Below are 20,520 nucleotides of genomic sequence, written 5' to 3'. Positions count from 1 at the left end.
CGCCGGGAGATGATGGCATTTCACATGGCACCGAAGAAAAAAAACAACAAACCGGGCAGCTGAAACTTGCCGAAGGAGAAGCAACGAGGGTGAGCCAGGGGCTCAGCACATCCGACGGGAGCCATCAGGCCAGAAAAAAAAAAAGCTTGCAGAACTCGAAGGCCTTCACTCGATCAATCCGAACCGGCAGGTGAGAGTTTCCCCCTGCTTGGGTTTATTCCAAAAGTCGAATCACTAAACCCAACGTGGCACGGCCCATTAAGAAACTGACGACTGCCGGCCATCTCCACATCCTCTTCTCTTCTCCTTCCCCCTTTGTAGTATCTCCGCGGTGAAAGGACAACATTCATGAATGTCCCTCCTTCAGCAAATCACTCATATTTTTACTCGCCAATTCTAAATCCGAAAGTAACCAGAAATCTCTCGCACCCTGACGACCTTTCCACCCAGGTTATCAGCTCACTTCAACATTATAACTTATCACCCTTTCACGCATCTCAACGTCCACCAGAAACATCCCACCACCTCCACAGACATTACACACCAGTGATGTACGATAACCAATACGTTCTGTAATGAACCTGAGGTGTACGAGCATACACCTCATGCACACCATCTGATGGAAACGTAAAGATTGTGCGACAATGACGGATAAGACAGGCACATAGCTGCACCACTGGGCAATGGGCAATGGATCAGCTGTGCATTCCACTGTTACCGGAGCATCGGGCATTGAAAGGTTTCAGCAAGATGGGTGCTCGAAAGGTTGACTGCCGGTAAAAAGAGAGAGCACGACTTGACATTTTCAGGTGAACGTCTTGCAGGGTGTCAAGCAAACCCAGATATAACTTCACGAGCAGCCAGATTGTAACTCAACATAAGCCGTGGCCTCACCGCTTCGATCCCGAGAACAAACAGCAGATCATGTCGCGGAAGCGTACACATTCTCCGCTTCTCCGGAACTTCACGAAGGAATCATCTGGAAAGATGAAGGCTACTATTTGCTGGGACAGTGAAGAGGTAATCATCAATGACTACGTCCCACCAATGCAAAACCATCCATGGGGATTACTATGCCGAAGAACTGCGGCAACTGTGGCATTTAACTGCCTCACGATCCGGTCTGTCCGCCAGATTTGGTTCCATCAGACCTCGACCTGTTTCCCCGAGTCGGAGTAAAACTTTTGTCGGAAGAGTTTTGATGATGAGGCGATTGGAGCAGTTGAGGGGTTTCTGCACAAGCAGGAAAAGCATTCCGACAAGCCGAGCTGCAGGAGCTCACTGGATCGAGTGGACTTATCTTGGCGTAATGGTCAAGCAGACTCTGGCGTGGTCGCGCTCCGAGTCAGTGAGGTCGGTGATTTGAACCCGACCCCAGCCGAGTCCTACAAAAGACATTTAAAAATGGTACGTGCTGCTTCCTTGATTGATGCTCGGCATTTGATAAAGGATAGAGCACGGACAGGCAACCATAAGTTGGCAACCACTGCACAGGTTCGATGGGCCAAATAGCCTCCTCTTGCATTGAAGTTCCTTTATATTGAACTTAAAGGTGACGGGTGATGAAGGTTGTGATGTCGTTTGATCGAAATTGTGTGTGTGTGTGTAGTTTCTGAGAAGATCTGACTGTTTACATCCAGCCTGACTGACAGACGGCACACAATGCTAATAACTTCCCTGAACTACGTTACAGGTGAGCTAAAAAAAATGGGGGATATTGTAATTGGCTCTGTCTGTCTGTCTGTCCGTCACGCTATCTCCTTTCAAATGGTTTGGCAGGAATTTAAAAAAACTTGGTAGTTATGATCACCACATGGCATGAAGCTGCAAAAGCAGTATAATTTTGCCCCCGTCCCTTGTGATGGGGTCAAAAGGTCAAACACCAAAACCTGCAACTAGGGAACATTTCAAAACGTTTTTTTTTTTTTAAACGGAACTTTGTCTTTGCAATCAACATTGGGAGATGCAGATGCGTGAAACGATTTTTTGAGATTTTTAAACCTCGAAATGTGACATATTGGGTCATTCCTGTGGAATGTTATGCCTTATTGAACTCTGTTTTAGGTGCAAAGAGTGGGGATTTGCGATGGCACGCCATCGACTTCGCTCCAGTTTTTATGCTGTGTGCATGCCCCAGGTCAGGTCAGGTATGGGAGCATACGCCAGAGCAGCGCGTCGCTGCGTCCACTTTCTGCCGGTACTCCAAGGGCCTCCATCTGGCCATCCCCCCAGGCAGATGCCTGGCCCATCCCCATCTCCTTGAGATATTCATCAATCTTCTGCAACCAGGAGGCACGTGGTCGGCCCGTTGGCATCCTCCACTCACGAGGCTCCCTCGTTGAGAGAACCTGGTGTGCAGGAGGAGTGTCAGGAAAACGAGCCACAGGTCCATACAGCCGCAGCTGACGCTCACGGACCATGCAGGAAACAAATCTCATTTGAATCTCTCTCAGCAACCGCTCGTTGGACACAAAGTCTGACCAGCGATAGCCAATGAATCTCTGAAGAGACCTGGTACCAAAGGAATTAAGTCTCCATCTCAGATCCCTGGTCAGAGTCCAAGTCTCACATCCGTAGAGCAAGATTGGAAGCATCAGGGACCTGAAGACTCGGACTTTTGTCCTCCCGCACAGGTACCGGCAAAGACACACCCCATTATCCAGTGAATCCATGACTCCCCAGGTCCGACCCAGACGTCTGTTGACCTCAAGCTCACAACCAGCAGAGAGATGAATATCACTGCCAAGGTAAGTGAATCCCTCCATGACCTCAACATCTTCGCCACAAACAGGTACAAAAAGGTTAGTCGCATCCAAGATGTCAATGAAAGCCTGGATCTTAGTTTTGACCCAGGAACCCCGTAAACCCAGGGATCTGACTCCTCATTCAGCACCTATAGGGCCCCCAAAAGGATATCCAGTCTCCACAAAGATGACTGCATCATCTGCAAAATCAAGGTCAGATATCTTGACATTGCCAAACGATGCACCACAGCTTGATCTCTCCGACATCCTCCCCATAATCCAGTCCTTACAATGGTGAAAAGTGTGGGGGCCAGTACACACACCTGATGAGCTCCAGTAACAACTGGAAGTCAGAGATGGTACCACTACATCTCACAGCACTCTCAGTAGCAGAGTATAGTTCAGACATCAGATTGATCAGTTTTGGTGGCACCCCACGAAGACCAAGAATCCTCCAGAGGGCATCTCAATTCACTGAAGAAAACACTTTACAGAGATCAACATAGGCTGCAAGCAGCCCCTGCTGAAACTCTCGACTGTATTTGGTGAGGACGCGAAGAGCAAGGATACGGTCAATCGTTGACCTCTTTGGTGTAAAGCCTGACTGCTCTGGACGCTGGTGCTCAAGCAGATGGTGTCGAACCCTCTCAAGAATTATCCGAGCAAAGACCTTGCCCGGCACTGAGAGCAGCGTCACCCCTCAGTAGTTGTTGCAGTCTTGGCGATCACCCTTCCCTTTCCAGAGAGGGACAACAAGGCCCCTCTTTCAGTCAGTTGGGATGATTCCTGTGTTCCAGGCAGAGCACAAAACTGCATGCAACGACACGAGTACAGCATTTCCACCAGCCTTGAGAAGTTCAGCATGGATTCTGCAGATCCCTGGAGCTTTAACCCCATTTCAACCTGTTCACCACAGTCTGTGTTTCCAGAAACAAAGGTGGACCAGTTGATTGGAGGGTCAGCAATAGGGATAATAACACCCCTGACATCCAACCCGACAGCTGGTGGATCAGCCTGGTGCAGCCGCTCAAAGTAACCGGCCCAGCAGTATTGAGCCTGTGGCCAGTATTGAGGAAATGAGCACAACGGTAGACCCTGCAGTTCTGGATCATCCTCCAGTGACCATCAATGAGCACATTGTCCATCTCCTTTACCACACCGCCAGCATTGGAATACTAAGTCCAGCGATGACCTTGTGGGCGCTGAAACCATGAACCAGCCACCCTAAGTCCATGACTTCTTGCAAAGTCAAGGAACTTAGTGCTATTCTGGTTCACAGTTCCAGACTCATGGGGACAAACACACGTCTCATAACTTTTCAGATTTCTTTTTGCTCTTGGTATGTTTTGTGGAATGAAGGGTTTTACGGTGGCCGGAGTGCAAATCCTGCCACCAACCTCCTAATAAAAAGTAACCCAACTGCAGGAGGACGTCCGCAGGCACAGGTGGGCCCCATGTATGGATGGGCCTTTAGCTCACAAGGAGCTCCACCACCCTTTGACAGGTTTTGTTTTTAATCCTACTAGGTGTCCACATCATACACCCTCCTCACTAGGAAACCTGGTGGGGGAGACGGTTTAGTCGTCGACAACCCGACCATGAAACAGGTTAGTACAGGTTTACATGGTACCTGTAGCAAGTCACAGATCTAATCTGACCTGACCTGACAATAATGCCCTAATTGTGTTCAATAAAACGAACTTAGTAACAATAATTTAATGACAATGTTTCATCCATCTCAAGTATCCTTTCTCATAACATCTATTAAAATGCCATAACATAAGGTCTTCCATTATTCTCCCTTCATTCATCGATTTTATCTTCATGAAAATTAAATTATTTTGTCGTGTTTTCCTTCAGGGTGTATCCCTCGACATGTCTAATAATTATTACGACTCCTCTCCCTTGTAGATACATACGATTAAAATGTTGAGCCCGAAAATACGCCGATACCGTAATCTTCATGGCCGAGTCAACGCTGCTGTCTACTGCAGGAAAGCTCGAGTCCGAGGCGGACACTCAGGGTTATATATTTCATTATCTCTCTATATTTCATTCAATGAAGCATTGTTCCTCTTTTCTTCTCCCGTGTATATCCATGTGGCCATGAGGAGCATCACTGCTCAAAGCACAGCTGTGCCCACCTGTTGGTTTGGGCAGGAGTTTTCAGAATTTGGTCATGATGCCGGAAAGAATTAGCCTGTCCTTGTTGAAAAATCAGTGTGGGATCTTTAATGACTACCAGCTAACTCGAGCCGACAGGACATCCAGCTTATCATCCATCCGAAGGTAGGCACACTCATTGATGCGGTACCCCGCCTGCGAAGCATCATTCTGACAGTTTATATTGTGGCTGAGAATCAAATCCACACGAGAGCTCAAAGGTAAGTGCGTTACCTCTTCACCATCCCGTCAGGAAAATAATTTTCAACGTAAGAATTATCAAATTCAATATATATCTGGGCTGGCGCTCCTGCCTCACACCTTGCTCAGCTTGACGCCGTGGAAACCAGAGCTGTCAAGATCACTGGAATCTCACGCGATGAAGCTGAGTCCATGGGGCTGTCATTTTACCATCACAGTCAGGTCGGTAGTCTCTGTACTCTAACCCCACCTTTCTCGACTTACACCTTCCGACGTCTCTGTGCTTTGTCCCCTGTCCCCACCCTCACCCCCAGGTTTATGCAGGGCGAACATGGTCCCAACACCTAACCCCCTTCTGGTGAACTCCCAAAATCCAGGATCACTCCTCACCTCCACTCATTCGTTCCTCTTTTCTTCCACCTGTGGAACCAACTTCCACATCCTCTTCAATGTCATTCTCCCCTCCAGGTCTTCAAGACAGCTACTCTTCACCACCATCTCAGATCATCTCCAGTCCAAAATCATTATCTTTTATACCCCCGTTAAACCACACTCCCACCCCTAATTTAGGGGTTTATCCTTCTGGAGAGTTTGCTTCTGTATCAATCTTGTCCACCCCCTGCTTTCTACCTTACCGCTCATCCTTCCGCATCCCTTGTTTGTCGGTCTCCATCTATTTTGTCCCTTGGCCCTGCTGTTGGTGCCCCCCCCCCTTTCTCTAATGTTCCCTTTGTTCTGTTCTGTGTTCTCGATGTTCCACGAGCATCGCCTCAGTTCGTATGTATAAATAAATAAATAATCCAATAAAAATAAAAGCATTGTAATTCAACAAATGTGCTTGTCGCTGTGTTCATGTTTTCAGGACTTGTACTTGTCCTTATAAAGAGTTCCCTTACAAAGAACTTCAAATGCAGGAGGAGGTCATTCGGCCCATCAAAGCCTGAGCTATGGTTGCCAACCTATGATTGTTTGTGCATGCTCCACCCTTTTTCCGAAAGTTAAAGTAATCCTTATAAAACTGTAATCCTCCTCCACCAGCAGTAATCCTAAAGTGTAATCCCAATAAAAATTAAATAAAAAAAAACCATAATCAGATTACAGGTCTACCCAAAATTGTAACACAAAACACTTGACTGTTTTTCAGGAATACGATTTATATGCGGCAATCCATCACAAATACTGGGTTACTCTTCAACACTTGTCGTAACCTCAGCAGAAGTTGAAAACTTTCCTTGGTAAAAGCACGAAATGGCCTCCCGTATCAAAACACGGTGACGAAATAGCTCAGAGATGAATACACTACCAACTGAGAGCGAGACAACCACAGGAGTTGCAGGTCTGCGAGAACAACTGGGTCAGGAGGATTGCAGGAGTGAAGAGGGTGGATCGAAGGAAGACGGATGAACCGAGGGAGGAGATTGGTGTGCAGATGAGCTTGACGGGGAGATTGGTGAAATGCCGGCTGAGATGAGCAAGACACTTGGTGTGGATGGGGGAAGAGAGAACGGCAAAGAGAGCGGATGGGTTGAGGGAGCAAGGGAGGAGGAAAAGTGGTAGAACGCGGGTGAGATGGGAGGATTGGGTGAGGAGGGATATCCGTAAGGTTGGGGTGGTGGTTGGAGAGTGGAGGGAGTTGGCTGATGACAGAGGGAGGTGGAGGAGTTTCGCGATCAAGGCAGGGCAGAAGCGTGGTGCCATCGGACCTCACCCCTTATAAATGGAAGAGGAGGAGAAGAACAACTAGAACAACACTCGGTAGAGCAAATGCCTCCACCACGCTCAACAGTTTACATTTTGTATCCCACTGATAGGCCGGATCGGAATCCGGACGTACAAAATCTAATCGGCTTCTTTTCACCGACCCAATTCATCCACCAACTTTGGTCCACTATACATATATAAAATTGTCCACCATTATTTGACAAGATATATTTGATTCCAGTGACAAAAGAAAAAGACTCCCCAAAAAAGAAAAAGAAAAGTTCCAATGACATTTCCACTTTCCTGGAGATGTCGAAGTGAGTAATCGTCCACTTCAGCACGTTCCCATAATTACTGCGTCCTCATACAATGGCAAAAGCTGTGAATTTCTTCACCCTCTCAATAATTACAGGCACTTGACACCCTGCACGTGTAGGTAATTATGAAACACAAATATGATGCATCAACAATAACAATGAATATCAAAAGGGGGTATTCAGTATTCACTTGCCATCCCCCCCCCCCCCCCAAAAAAAAAACACATGAAACGAGCAATGCATACATTGTGCGGCATTATTCTGCAAAGTGCTTTCTTATGTTGTCGGCAAATTGCTAAGTTTGTTTAAAGGTCTCGAGACTTTTAGCGGTACACGCAGCACAAGATGATGGACCCAAAATTTCTTTAATATTTTTTGGGGTAAAATCAGCAACAATTTCGTTTTTGCGCCAACAATTCAAATTTCACCTTCTCGTCCGACCGGCTTTTTTAACGACTGTGAACAATGGCTGCAAACAATCTCATGGGTGTGTGGTGTTCAAAAGGGTAAATGTGTTTTTCCACGTGCTGCTGCAAGCTGCCATGACCACACCCAGAGACAAGTACAGCAACAGCGCATCATCACCTGTACCATTACTGGCAAAAAGTGAGGCAATTGATGGGATGACAGATGACACGGACAACGCCACAATTCCAACGGAAGACAATCAAATTGAGCCGTGTGAATTCTTAGCACAAGCTCCAGCTGCACGGAGCAACGTGAGTAACGACGCCACTGAGACATTCAATACGTTCGCCGGAATATCCACCTCCACCGCAAATAAGGAACCACCGCGGGAGAGTTTGGGAAAACAAAAGTGGTTCGAGATTTGTTTTCTTTTTTTTTCATGGACAACTGAAAATTGAGGAAGTAACACACAGAGTGCTTGCGCTGCCGGAAATTATATGATACATAAGGATTCGCAAGGCAAATTCACATGGTTACGATAAAATTCAATTGATACACTGGCAAGGAATATTTGGCCAATCACACGCATGTTATACCTGCATACAATTTCAGGGGTTGGTAAGATACACTACCACTACTATTACTATTACTACGACGACAACAACAAACTCTAACAGCCCCAATTATTCCCACATTTTTTGTGAGCTCATCCTGTTTTTGGTCCAAATCTTTCATGAACTGGCTGGCTGAGGCCTGACGGTTGACTGAAAGCGACAACAAATTAGAATTGTGCACATAGGACATTTACAGTTATAACTTGCCTGTCCTTCATGAAGGACAACGTTGGATTTCAACGTCCACCAACTAATGTTAACAGATGGGACACCCAGTTTAACGTCCATCCGAAGGATGGCACACACACTGATGTCCGGCCATGCCGGCAAAACACCAAGACGACGGTTTATAGCTGGGCCGAGATTCGAAACTGAGGCTAGACGACTTCGGAGGGAGCGTGCATCCCTCTCGGCCATCACGTTAGCCATATTTAAAGATATTTCTTTTCGCCGCAATCGTTCAATGTTGAGGAAATCAAATTTGGGAATTTATCATCTTGATTTTCTCAACATTGACAAATATTTCGTATTCACAATGTGCAGACGTTGACCGATTCCATCAATTATACTCCGCCACCGAAGTTGGATGGAGGTTATGTTTTCACCTATGTTTGTCTGTCTGGTTGTCTGTGAGCAGGATATCTCAAAAGGTTATCGGACGAAACGTGGTGGACGGGTTGGCTGTATGACAAGGATGAATTGATCAGGTTTTGGTGAAGATCTGGATCTGGTTTTTAAAAAAAAATTGTAAAGTGATTCTTCACCATTGAGGGATAGGGACAAAAATGATACACAACACGATATTTCAGTGAACATCAACGATATATAGCATGAGTTTGGTCGGGGACAAGAACAAGTGGATGAGATTTTGGTTCAGGTCCTGATGCAGATCTGGCCCATCAGTGGGCGACAAAAGGTGAACTGTTTAGCCTCGTGGAGGTATGCGATCTGCCGAATGCTGTTCTAGTATATTGATTTAATTGTGTATCAAACTGCCTGCCTTACACCTTGACACTATTTGCCTATCTCAGTGCAATGCAGGACAAAGGCCTCCCTTCTGAATCAGCCTACTTAACTTATACCAGTACTCTAAACATTCACATCCCATTTAATGAATGGGCAGCATCTGTGTGACTGTACTCAGCCTCAAGAGCTCCTTTTACAAAGGCCATCAGAGGATCATTTCATCCTGCCACCTGGCTCTATGATGCAGTTATCATGCATCCAGCTCTAACCAAGTTTCATAATCTGTGGAATGTATCAGTGCAGGGAGAGAAAGGTCGCATGGAGAAAGGAAATAAGAGAAAAAGGAAGCGGGGGAGAGGATGGTGGGAAAGAGAGAGGAGTTAGGAAGGAGATAGGAGACGAAGGAAAAGGTGATTGTGACAGGACAGGAAGAAGGGGAGGGGAGGAAAGGGAGATGTGTGATTGCGTCAACATGGAAGGATTTGGAATTTCGCTGTTCGTGCAGATGGCACCAAAGTGTATATTTAATCGCATTGTTCTACTCCTCACGTCCGTTGGACATGATCCGGAGAAGGAAAGCCAAAGACAGCTTTTTACGGAGCAAAATAATCTCAGACAAAGAATATTTGGAGCTTCATCAAATATTTATGGCAAATTTATGCTTTCTGCACATGAACCTTTCCTGCAAGCTAAAAAAATATTGATTAAAGGTCATTCCCCCCTAAAAAATTTTTTTTTTTTTAATATTTAACTTAACATGTAATCTTATAACACTTTCAAAATAAAACTTATTGGTTGAAGGGGAGAGATTCCCCAAAGCTAAACGTAAAATTTTATCATTTTTCCTGAATAATCTTTACTTTGCGGACACACCTGAATTTGGTGAACATTTTATGCACAGCACAGGACGTTTTATTCACCTTCATGCACACTGTGTATTGATGTGTGTGGTTCAAACCTCTTGAAGGAATAGAATGGTGTGAGCTTTGGCATGTACACACCACCGATGGTTTGAAGTTGGGGGTTTTTTACCCTCCCCGTTCGAGGCCAGCTGAGCCAACATAAAGAACTTCCCTCAAAATGCAGCGGTCGCTTTTACTCCAAACAGGCCGAAACTCCTTGTCCCTTCTACCTAACTCAGCCCAAACCATTCCCTTCCACAAATCCCCCTTTCAATTTTCCTCTCCCCCATTCCCCGACTGAATTGTGATTTCAGGGGCGAGTTCGGTCGTGCACCATTTCCGCCAAAGAATTGTACGAGTCATTCATAAAAAAAAATCCAGTTGAAGTCCTTTTGTTGAATGGGTAGCTGTTTTGGTTGACTGCGACGGCGTGCCGATATCAACCATTCGAAGAATTAAGTACGAAATGAAACATCATTTGTCAAGAACCCAATTCCAACCATCAAAAAAAAAAAAAACATTCAGATCTCCCTTTTGAAAGCAACCTGGTTTCAATAACATTTCAACATGTTAATAATATACAATATTACCTTTTGGAAAGGGGGTAACTAACATTCCTGAGCACTCCGCCCTCTCCGAGAATTCTTCAGTGAGACCGGGAGCACAATGCAGGCAAGCAATGTGTCCTTTCAAAACCATATGCTAATGATTAAAAAGAATCGGCAATGCTGAACTTACGGCATCGGTGTTACCAATGTAGTCATTTTGCAATGTTTGTGATGTTCAAAAACTGCTTACGCGCACAGGTTGGGAGGAACATGTACTGCGAGTTCATTGACTTGTTTGTTGATACACAAATTTAACTGCAAACTGGCCTGATGACGACCCGATAAAGGATACTCACTGCGGCTGACACAATGGACATCCCTTTGTTTTGTGATACAACTACAGTTTCATGTGCATTTGCCTTCATACTCTCAGGAGTAATCGCCGCTGCAGCATTTTTTTCCCTTAAACTTCAAGTTTACTTACATATTGCTCAGAATTCCTGGAACTGGATTGCATTTCGTTTTATCTTGAACCCCAACAAAACACGAGTGCAATGCTTTTATAGAAAAGATTCTGTTGTGTTGTGAATCGGTCCAGTGACGGCACATTCCAGTGGCATGGGGTCATATTTTGCCACTTCTTGATATCTTTGATGGCAACAAGCATGCAATCACGTCATTCCAAATACAAGCGAGAAGGGAACTCGGTGGAGCGCATACCTCTGCCACGTAATGCCTGATCCAAGAGAACATATCGGGCTCAATACATTTTTGAAATATGTTAGATTGCGTTTTTGGCCCGATTGGTGAAGAATCACTTTAAAAATTAAATAAATCTCGTACCCAGATCCGGATTCGGATCTTCATCAAAATTGAATCACTTCGTTCTTGTCACACACCCAAACTGTCCACCAAGTTTCATCCGAATCTGTCCTCAACTTTTTGAGATTTTCCTGTAGACAGACAAACAGACAGACAGACAAGCCGGTGGGCGGCGATGGGTCGCCGAGCATGGAAACTATAAAATATAGAGCAAAATGGATGTCATATAGCGGATAGGGAATCACCTTAAGATTATGCATATCAAATCTCATCCAGTTCCATCTACTGATAACTACTCAGTATCCATTTGAATGAAAAGTACCGAAAATGCGGTTTGAAATCGGAAATCCCCAAAGTTCGAGGGGGTGCTGTGGGTGAACAAAGATCTAAATCGAAAATCCGGCTCGATCGTTTGTGCACAATGTATTCCAGACGATTAGTGTGAATTTTCATGACCATCCGACCATAACCCTAGGAGGAGTAGCATTTGGTGCGAAGGCACCTCCAGCTCTCGCATATTATCGATTTTTGCACTAATTGACCTTTGACCCCTGACCTAAGCGAAATCGGTCAATATGTCCTGAGGCAAAGTTGTAGAACTCATTGAGTACCATGAACCTGCAAAGTTTCATTCATATCGATGCACTCACCTGGTCGCTAGGGGGTCTTCAATTTTCGCCAATTTTCGCGCATACCCTAATTGTAGGGGGCACTGCGGGTAAAGTATTCCATACATCACAAAAAACCGGAATATATTTAATAGAGCATCACCTGTAGATCATTCGTGCCAAATTTCATAACCCTGCATGGGATAATGGCTTTCGGAATTGATTTCGCGTGAACGGTACCGATTTTGAAGGTTTTTAGGTTGTTGCTGGGGAACCAAAGCAAGCATCACAATTTCCAAAGCACGAGGTCATAAGATGTACCTACCACCCGAGTTTGGTCAAAATTTGCCCACGTTTACTACCAATTATGCTGATGACAAACGAACAAACACAGAATTACTGACAACAAGGGTCACCTATTTTGGCGACCCAACAGAAAGGGGGTGAAAACATAACCTCCATCACCTTCAGTGTCAGAGGTAAATTTGGTGTTCACATGGATCGGTTCACATGAGGTCTTGGACTGCATGAAAAAAGGGCAACTGCCAAAATCTCTGCCATAAGTAATAACGGACACTTGTTTTTCCAATTAATGATGGCAGCAAAACATGATTGGCTGAATAACAAAGCTTCAACATGACATGGGTGACACCATCAGCTGCATATATTATAAACGGCCAAATAGTGGGGCAACTTTGCTAAATATAGAATAACAATTGTGCATTTTGTAAGGAAAGCACCAAATTTGGCACACTAGTAGCCTATCATATTATGAACAGATTTGGATATTGGGCCATCTCAAATTCAGCCGCTGATGGCTGTGGCAGCCATTTTCCACTGCCATCAAAAATTTTGAGATGGCCCAATATCCAAATCTGTTCATAATATGTTTGGCGACTCGTGTGCCAAATTTGGTGCTTTCCTTACAAAATGCACAATTGTTATGCTGAGTTGCCCCACTAAAATGACGTCGACCTTGCTGGATGATTCTCAAATACTATTCACAAGGTGAGGGATTTTCTGCATTGTAGCTCAAACAAACAATCGACTATAACTCATTTAACAGGTTATTTAGTCCCATCTTATTGCGCGATCGCCTGGGGGAAAGTTTTTGGCCCAAATTTTTCATGAACCGGCTGGCCCGGCCTGTCATTCGACTGAAGGCGGAAGGGATTTGGAGTTTGCTCAGGGTGCCGGAAATAACTTGCTCACTCATCACAAAAGACACCGAGGAATCTTTAACATCTCCCAACAAACTAGTGCGGTAAGACGAGTCCTCTGACTTGACATCCTTTGGATGGACGGCGCCAACACCAATCCACCGCTCTGCACCAGGGAAACACCAGGGCAGAAGTTTTGTAGATGAGTCTATTCTCAAATCCGTGTGAGACAGCTTAAAGGTTAGTGTGCATACCTCTAGACTATCACGCAAGCCCAGTTAAAACAACCAAGAATGACTGTTGCTAAATAACAACAATTGTCCTGTGTGATCATTCGTACTGTGAAATCTGAGGAATACATTTAATTTTGTTTGGGCAACTGAGAAATGAAGCCAAGATTGTTTTTTTTTTAGCAGTATGTGTGGAAACAGAATGTATATTAAAAACAAACATTCAGAAACATAGTGAGGTATTCCAAAACCAGAAAGACAACGGGACATTTCAACGGTGCGGAGAACAAAAATGGGTGGTGAGTGGGTAGCTGGTCAGATCAAGAACACCCAAACGAAGGAAGATTCATCAAAATTTCAGGAAAGACAAAAAAAAAACTGGAAATTGAGGAGGGGAGTTGGTTTAACGGGGGTAGAAAATATCATGGTTTTGGATTTTGGATGGGGGTTGCTGGGAGACCATGCGCACACCGAGGCTGGCGAGGCTGCCAAACGTACCACGTGCAATGGCCATAGCAATCAAATGTATAAACCTCAATTCGTGTTTGTTTATTTGTTTATATATGCTTCAAAAAACCAAATTTTGCATGTTGACGAAGGGTACCCCAAGTATGGTTTCTGTCTGGGTAGCATATCTGGGGGAGGGAGTTGAGGGTGGGGGAAGACCCCAATTCTCTCCATGTAAACATGTATCACATAGCACCACCCGGTGGTATCCGGTATTACAAATCGTCATCTTCTTATACAAAGAAAGTTTGAACAACTTAACAATTTTTATCACGGCGACGTTTACAACTGAGTGAGAATATGATGAAATTTTTTGAAATGTTTCATGTCACTCATTTAAAGCAGAGGTTCAAACCAAAGCATCCAACACGGAGCCTCACAACGAAACGGAAGTGACTTTTTCCTCGTGCCAAGTATGGGCAGCAAGGACGGTTGATGAAGGTGATGTTAGCTGACTTCCAGGCAGATGGAAGATGACCTCGGGCAAATCACAGAGTGAATAGAGCAGAATGTTTGTGGAGTTCAACGTGTCTTTGACAAAATATGTCAGCGAAGCGACGGGTAATTTTGCGAGTCACCATATAAATATCAAAAGCCAAGTCACGTATCTCACCCGTAATTGGAGAACAACCAATCGGCTGTTGGAGCAATTGATTCGGCGAGAGATGAGAGATGTGATGTAACGATATATTATATATATATATATATTTTTTTTGGGGGGGGGGATGGGGGGGAGAGCAAGGCACAAATTCTCCATGTAAATGTGTATCATGTATGTCACGCCGCTTCAGGTGGGAGAGGGTCCCCACCCTTTCCAATACAGTAATCCTGTCCCCACATTTCCCAGTCCAGTGAGCTGTTTTGAATTATGCTGCGAGAGGTATTTTGAACAACGCATATGAATAAGGATAACAACACTACCTCCCTGGCCATTCCCGGAGGGAGAGGGCGCTTCTGGTATATGTAACATAAGTATCACATGTAGAAGACATCACCGTGTGTTTACATGTATTACAAGTACTTTGTGAGACAATTAACAAATTAACACAGCATTGTGGGATTTGAAACCTGGGATTCCAGAATTATGAGCTCAATGCTCAGCTGGGAGTGCCAAAGCAGAACAACTTACTCCGTGGTTGCATTACGGAATGCGGTTATCTGAGTCGCCTTTACCATGATGTATAGGTGGAGATGATGTAACAAGGCCAAAACATACCACCAACCTCCAGGCTCGGGAAGTGGTGATGCTATTCTTTCCTGATGGATAAAGATCCCTTTTGAATATTAATGGACAATGTCAACACACAAACACAAACACACCTGAATATTTGTTTTTTGCACAAGGATCGAGTTGTTATTACAAGCTACATCGATCAGAGGAACTTCTAAGAAACTAATAATTAGTTTTGGAATAATACAGTGAACAAATGAGCTTTAAATTCTTGATATATATCAAATAACAAGCAGCGCTTTCCCTTTCACTGACATGAAACCATGTCATGTGAGGTCCACAGAGTTACCTTCAGGTGGAAAACAGCCAAATTGTTTGACCTTTCGAGACGCAGTTGACGTATCTCGGCAATCGCATCTCACAAGTGATGGACATGCGCAAAATGGTGGTGGATATGAATTACTGTTTTTAAACCTGAATTTCAATAAAACCTGATCCGTCCATCTCAGATCTCAAAGCACACACACACACAAATCCCTCCTGTGTCTGCACTTCATCAGCTATTTGAACTCCGCCTCTCTCTCTCTCTCTTCCTTTGGTCTGGCCCATGAAGGTATTGTAGCATGAGTGGCCACATCCATATGGCTGTAAAACTCAGGCTTTTGGGTTCAAACAGGAGGTGGGTGGTGAGTGGGGAAGGGGGTGTAGGGGGGATGGGTTGTGGTGGAACTTGGGGTTGCTGGCTTAGCTCATTCCATGGCCGTCGTCCAGCCACGTCAGACAATCCTGGCCCAAACACTGCTGCCATCCCATGCAAAAATGAGCTCAGCTTAGTGAGCAGGGATCTTCTATTTTGGCAGATGTTGAATTGAGGTATTGACCCTGAAGCACAGCAACAACAGCTGTACTTTGGGATGAATGGCCTTGGAATTACATTGACAGAAAAAAAAAACCACACTGTTAACACAGGATAAAAAAAAAACCTCTCAACCAACGGCAACCACATTCAGGCAGTACAGTGAATTGACAATTCAAGGTCATTGTGCGCTGACCAATTTCCATGGGGTGCACAGCATCCAGCAGAGGATGTCAGAGGAGCAGGAAATTTTCACTCGTTAAAAGAAAAACTTTTGCCATCTCAGCCAACAAAATTAACCTGAAACAAGATCCTACTGATAGCCATAAGGACATTCCCAGTCATTAGGATATCCTCTGAGATTAGGACTTCCTCATCAGCAACTCCGGCTCAAGAAACGGGCAATAAAATGAAGCACATCGAAGAGAAAGCGGCATCCCTCTCTTTCTTGATCTCTACACCAGCGCGTATAAAGTGACCGACTGGAGGGAAGCTTGAAACTCGTCGAGAGGGGAAGACAAATGAGAAGAAAAGGGAAGGAGAGCGGAGGGTGGAGTAGGCTGGGGAGTGAGGAGAGAGGGGAGTGCGGCATCTCCTGCCACTCGCATCCCGGGATAAGCTCCCTTAGCAGCAAAGCGATATGCAAGTGAGTTGTACGCAAACATCGTGGGAACCTCACCGGACAATCACGATACATCAGCAGCAGGATCGTCTGTAGTTCACGCTAAACCCCAGTACAGGATTTTTCATTACTGCAGTCAGAAGCGGCTCCTGCACACATCCGTGTACGTGTACGTACGTCCAAGTGCACCCCTCGTACTGCTTGTCTGTTTCCCTCCTATCCTGCCGCGCAGCGGTGCCCCTCCTCTTTCCCTCCCTCCTTTACACACCCTTCCCCAGTCCTCCCTTTTTCTCCCTTTCAGTCAGCAAGCAGGCATGAAGTCAGTAAGCTGGAGGAATTCTTCAGATCTCGATCTCTCTCTCCATCTTTGCCAATCTCTCCCTCTCTCTCTCTCTCTTCCTCGGTGTATCCATCTCTTAATTTTTTCCTAATTTTATGATACGGCTCTATAAAATGATCCGACGATTAAATCAGTTGATCACGAAAGTAGCCGAAATCGACCTTTGAATGTACAAATCATTCATCGATCATGTTTCCATTCTCCTCCTTTTGCTCGGTTCACGAATGTCTGTCGGAAGAACTCTCTGCCTGCAGTTGTCAAATATTGCGAGCGTTGTGCGTTGTCCTGAAATGCACCAAGACACGTTCGATGGTGTGCGAGACCAACCGTCAAGCCGAACAATGCCACGCCCACTGAGGTGTATCGTCAACATTGTTTGGAAAGATTTCAAGAATTATAAAAGCATACAGCTTCAATACCTAACCGACATTGCGAAGGCACATCAGACCATCAGACGCACACTCACCTCTCGGCTGCCAAGCCTGGGTTCAAATCCCAGCCCAGCTACCAACTGTCAATCCAGTGTTTCAGAAGCAGGGTGTGCCGTCCGTCGCATGGACGCGAAACTGGGCGTCCCGTCTGCTGGTATTAGTTGCTGGACGTTAAAGACCCCACGGCGTCCTTCACGAAAAGTAGACGAGCTACCGCAGGCACCACAAACAAATTACAAATTCCTGCTTCAACTACTGCTGGGCAATGGCGATGGCGATGCCAAACCACCCCAGTATATCCCTCGCCAAGAAACTGCTTCGGCGGCACCGACGCTCAGTAGTAAAGATATTTCAAAGATTGATGTGTGTGGTAGGGAAGTTAGATAACTTTGGGAAAGGGATGAAAGGAAAGTGGCATGTAGGAAGCATAAATGGGGTGGTTAGAGGAAAGGTCGACCCTTCCGATCATGCTTTCATACGTAGTGAATAGATAACCATCTGATAAACTCCCCCAATGGAACAGTACATTCAGCAGGTGTTCGTATAGCATTGGGTTTCTTTGTAGGATTGATCGACATGCGAGCTGCAAAACCAGTATGCCCAGAGTCGGCGTTTTCTCAAATATTGTCCTTTACAATTTGTCCTTGCCTTCGTATCAAGCTCAACTTGTCATACTTGTTTCCGGGGAGTGTTTGTTCTACAGCTTTAACTTTTGGAGGGGCGGGATGCAAGCATGACCTATCAAGCAGGTAACGAAGAAAATGGGATGTTGCCTGAGGCAGGAAAGAGGAGGCACAAATAGTTCCTTAATTAAGCCACCTGGACTCCAGTAAACACTTTATGACCACGACAACGACCGCCATCGGAAGTCTGACCCGAAGGGAGTACACCTTTTGACTGATGATACGAGTAGGCCAAAAACAGCTGAGCATTTTTTATGCACCACAGATCAGGAAGACGTTACATATCAAGAGGAAATACCACGTGAGTAACTTGAACCAACCGAAGTCCCCAATGGTGGTTTTGAAACCCACATTGCCAGACAGCGCATGCGGAATATATTTGGCCCTGTTAGCTTGAACACCGGGCCGCTGGCAAAATTCCGCTATTCATTCTCTGAACGTACAGTGACAAAATCCATTCCGTTGTAACACACTGGAGAATGTGGACAACATGTCGTGGACGAACTCGGCTGGCCAGGCCGAACGTTTGACTTGAAGGTGGCAGGAAGTTGGAATTTAGCCAGGATGCCCCTGATAACTGTCTACTTCGATAATACAAACAAATAATTACAGCAGTTATAATATATGGGCTGGCCGGATAGCCTATGAGTATGCACATTCACCTCCAACTTGTGTAGCCTGGGTTCAAATCCCGACGCAGCTATAAACTGTCATCCTGGTGATTCATCAGTGTGCGCCATCCCGTGGATGGACGTTAGACTGAGTGTCTGATCTGTCAGCATTCGTTGGTGCATTTTAAAGATCCCTCGGTGCCTTTTGAGAAGAGTGCACGAGCTATCACCGACACCCTGAACAAATTCCAAATTCCTGCACTGACTACAACTAGGAAGGCAAAGGCAAACCACCCATTGTAATCTTTGCCACGAGACCGTTTTTGCAGCACTAAGTCTGCCTTCCAAGTACCAGAATTCCAAGTAACAATGCATGGAAAGAGCAGAGGGTGCAGAACCAGAAATGAGGCGGGAGAAGACAGAGAGACCACCGACCTGTCTGCGATGGAAAATTGATCGGCCCATGGACTCAGCTTCATCGTGGGAGATTCCAATGATTTTAAAGGCCTTGGTTTCCCTGGCGTCAAGCTGAGCAAGATGTGAGACAGGGGAGACAGTCCAGAGGGGAGAGAAGTCCTCCATCAAGCTGCAGATGAAGGCCTTGTCGGTGGGTAAGAGGTCAAGTATGCCAACGAAGGAGTTTGTATGACGAAGGATTCCCAATCAGCATCAGGCTTTGGAGGCCAACAGTGAAATGTGCTTTTGCCCCAAAAAGATCATGGCTGATAGTGAGACCCTGGGGGGTTTGAATGACTGAACTTCCTCAACATGATTGATAAGAAAGTAAATGGGGGGGGGGAGGTTCAGACTGTCCTTTTTGGGCGAGATCGTGAGACTTGTCAGGATTGAAAGACATATTCAAGGTTTTTGACCAGCTTGTGATTTTGTCGAGATCTGAAGAGAGGGAAGAATCCGCAGCTTGCCTATCGGAATGACGAGGGATGTTACGGCATTGGGTGGAGTCATCAGCAAATGGATAAAGGGGTTTTCCAGAGAGCCGGAGAGATCATTGATGAAGATCACGAAAAGGACTGGGCCCAGAACACTGCCTTGGGGCACCCCATCCTTGACAGGTGGAGGAGATGAATGGATTCCGTTGAGTACCACACCTTGGCGATGAGAGTAGAGGAACACTTGTGGAGCTGGCCTTGGATGCCATAAGTAGAGATTCTTGAAATAGTTCCTTCCTAATCTTCCCTCCAGGGCTTCAAATAGGTGGTGCAACATCATCATCTCATGTCATCTACCATCCTTACTCACAATCTTTTATTTTTTACCCCCATTGTCCTCAGTACACTATTTGCAGGTTTTTGCCCCATCTAGTTCCTTCTCTCTTCATTCTTTTCACGTTTGTTCATTCCTGTTCCACCGTCAGTTCATACCCAGCTCTGTCAGCTTCATCATGGAAAAAAAAAAAAGAAGAAAAAAAAAACAGAAGACCTTCAGGATTGCACTTTTGCTTTCCGTGCATAGAGCTGATCACGTCACATGCTTGGTCAGAGTACTCCCCTTGCGTGTGGATAAAAAAGGCCGAGCAAACTTTGCGAAAGTAAATTTTGAAACACAAGCTGGAGGGAATAAGCCTGCTCAGCTAAATCAGCAGCAACAGATTATATTCACGCAACACTGGTTAAAGTCAACGACAATTGACACAATGCTTTCTATAAATGCTCAAGGAAGTAAGCAAAACGGATGGAGAGGTCAGAAGGAAGCAAGTCAGCAGCACCTTCTTCCATACCCACACGACAAGCTCCAGCGAATGTTTTCCCAAGTGGTTTTACGTTTTCAAACATTTTACCCTGAAACACTTGCCTATACCCAGTTGAGAGCGCGTGTCGAACTTTCCGGTTCCTCCTTCGATTATTATTTCAGCATCGTACACTTTTGGTAAAGAGATGCCGGTTACAATGTTCCA

General features: G+C 45.3%; 1 protein-coding gene across 3 annotated transcripts in view; it reads right to left on the bottom strand.

The window, feature by feature from the left end:
* Nucleotides 1–20,520, bottom strand: part of LOC147030992 (sickle tail protein homolog) — a 276,462-nt gene that overhangs the window by 98,247 nt on the left and 157,695 nt on the right. Inside the window, exon 1 of one of the 3 annotated variants that reach the window (XM_085875633.1) lies at nt 16,598–16,767. The exons of 1 other annotated variant lie outside the window; for it this stretch is intronic. Coding sequence is in view for 1 of the 2 variants with exons in the window: in XM_085875632.1 (XP_085731758.1) it covers nt 15,021–15,033 (13 nt within the window). In the remaining variant the exon portion in view is untranslated. Of the gene's footprint in view, nt 1–15,020; nt 15,049–16,597; nt 16,768–20,520 lie in introns of those variants that run through there. One more of the 3 variants, XM_085875632.1, reaches the window with a different exon arrangement.

The sequence above is a fragment of the Eptatretus burgeri genome, chromosome 3 (assembly GCF_056783735.1).
Source record: "Eptatretus burgeri isolate ZD-2024b chromosome 3, Ebu_testis_v1, whole genome shotgun sequence".
NCBI lineage: Eukaryota > Metazoa > Chordata > Myxini > Myxiniformes > Myxinidae > Eptatretus > Eptatretus burgeri.
Note: the sequence above shows the minus strand (reverse complement) of the source record. Positions and strands in the feature narration are given on the sequence as shown.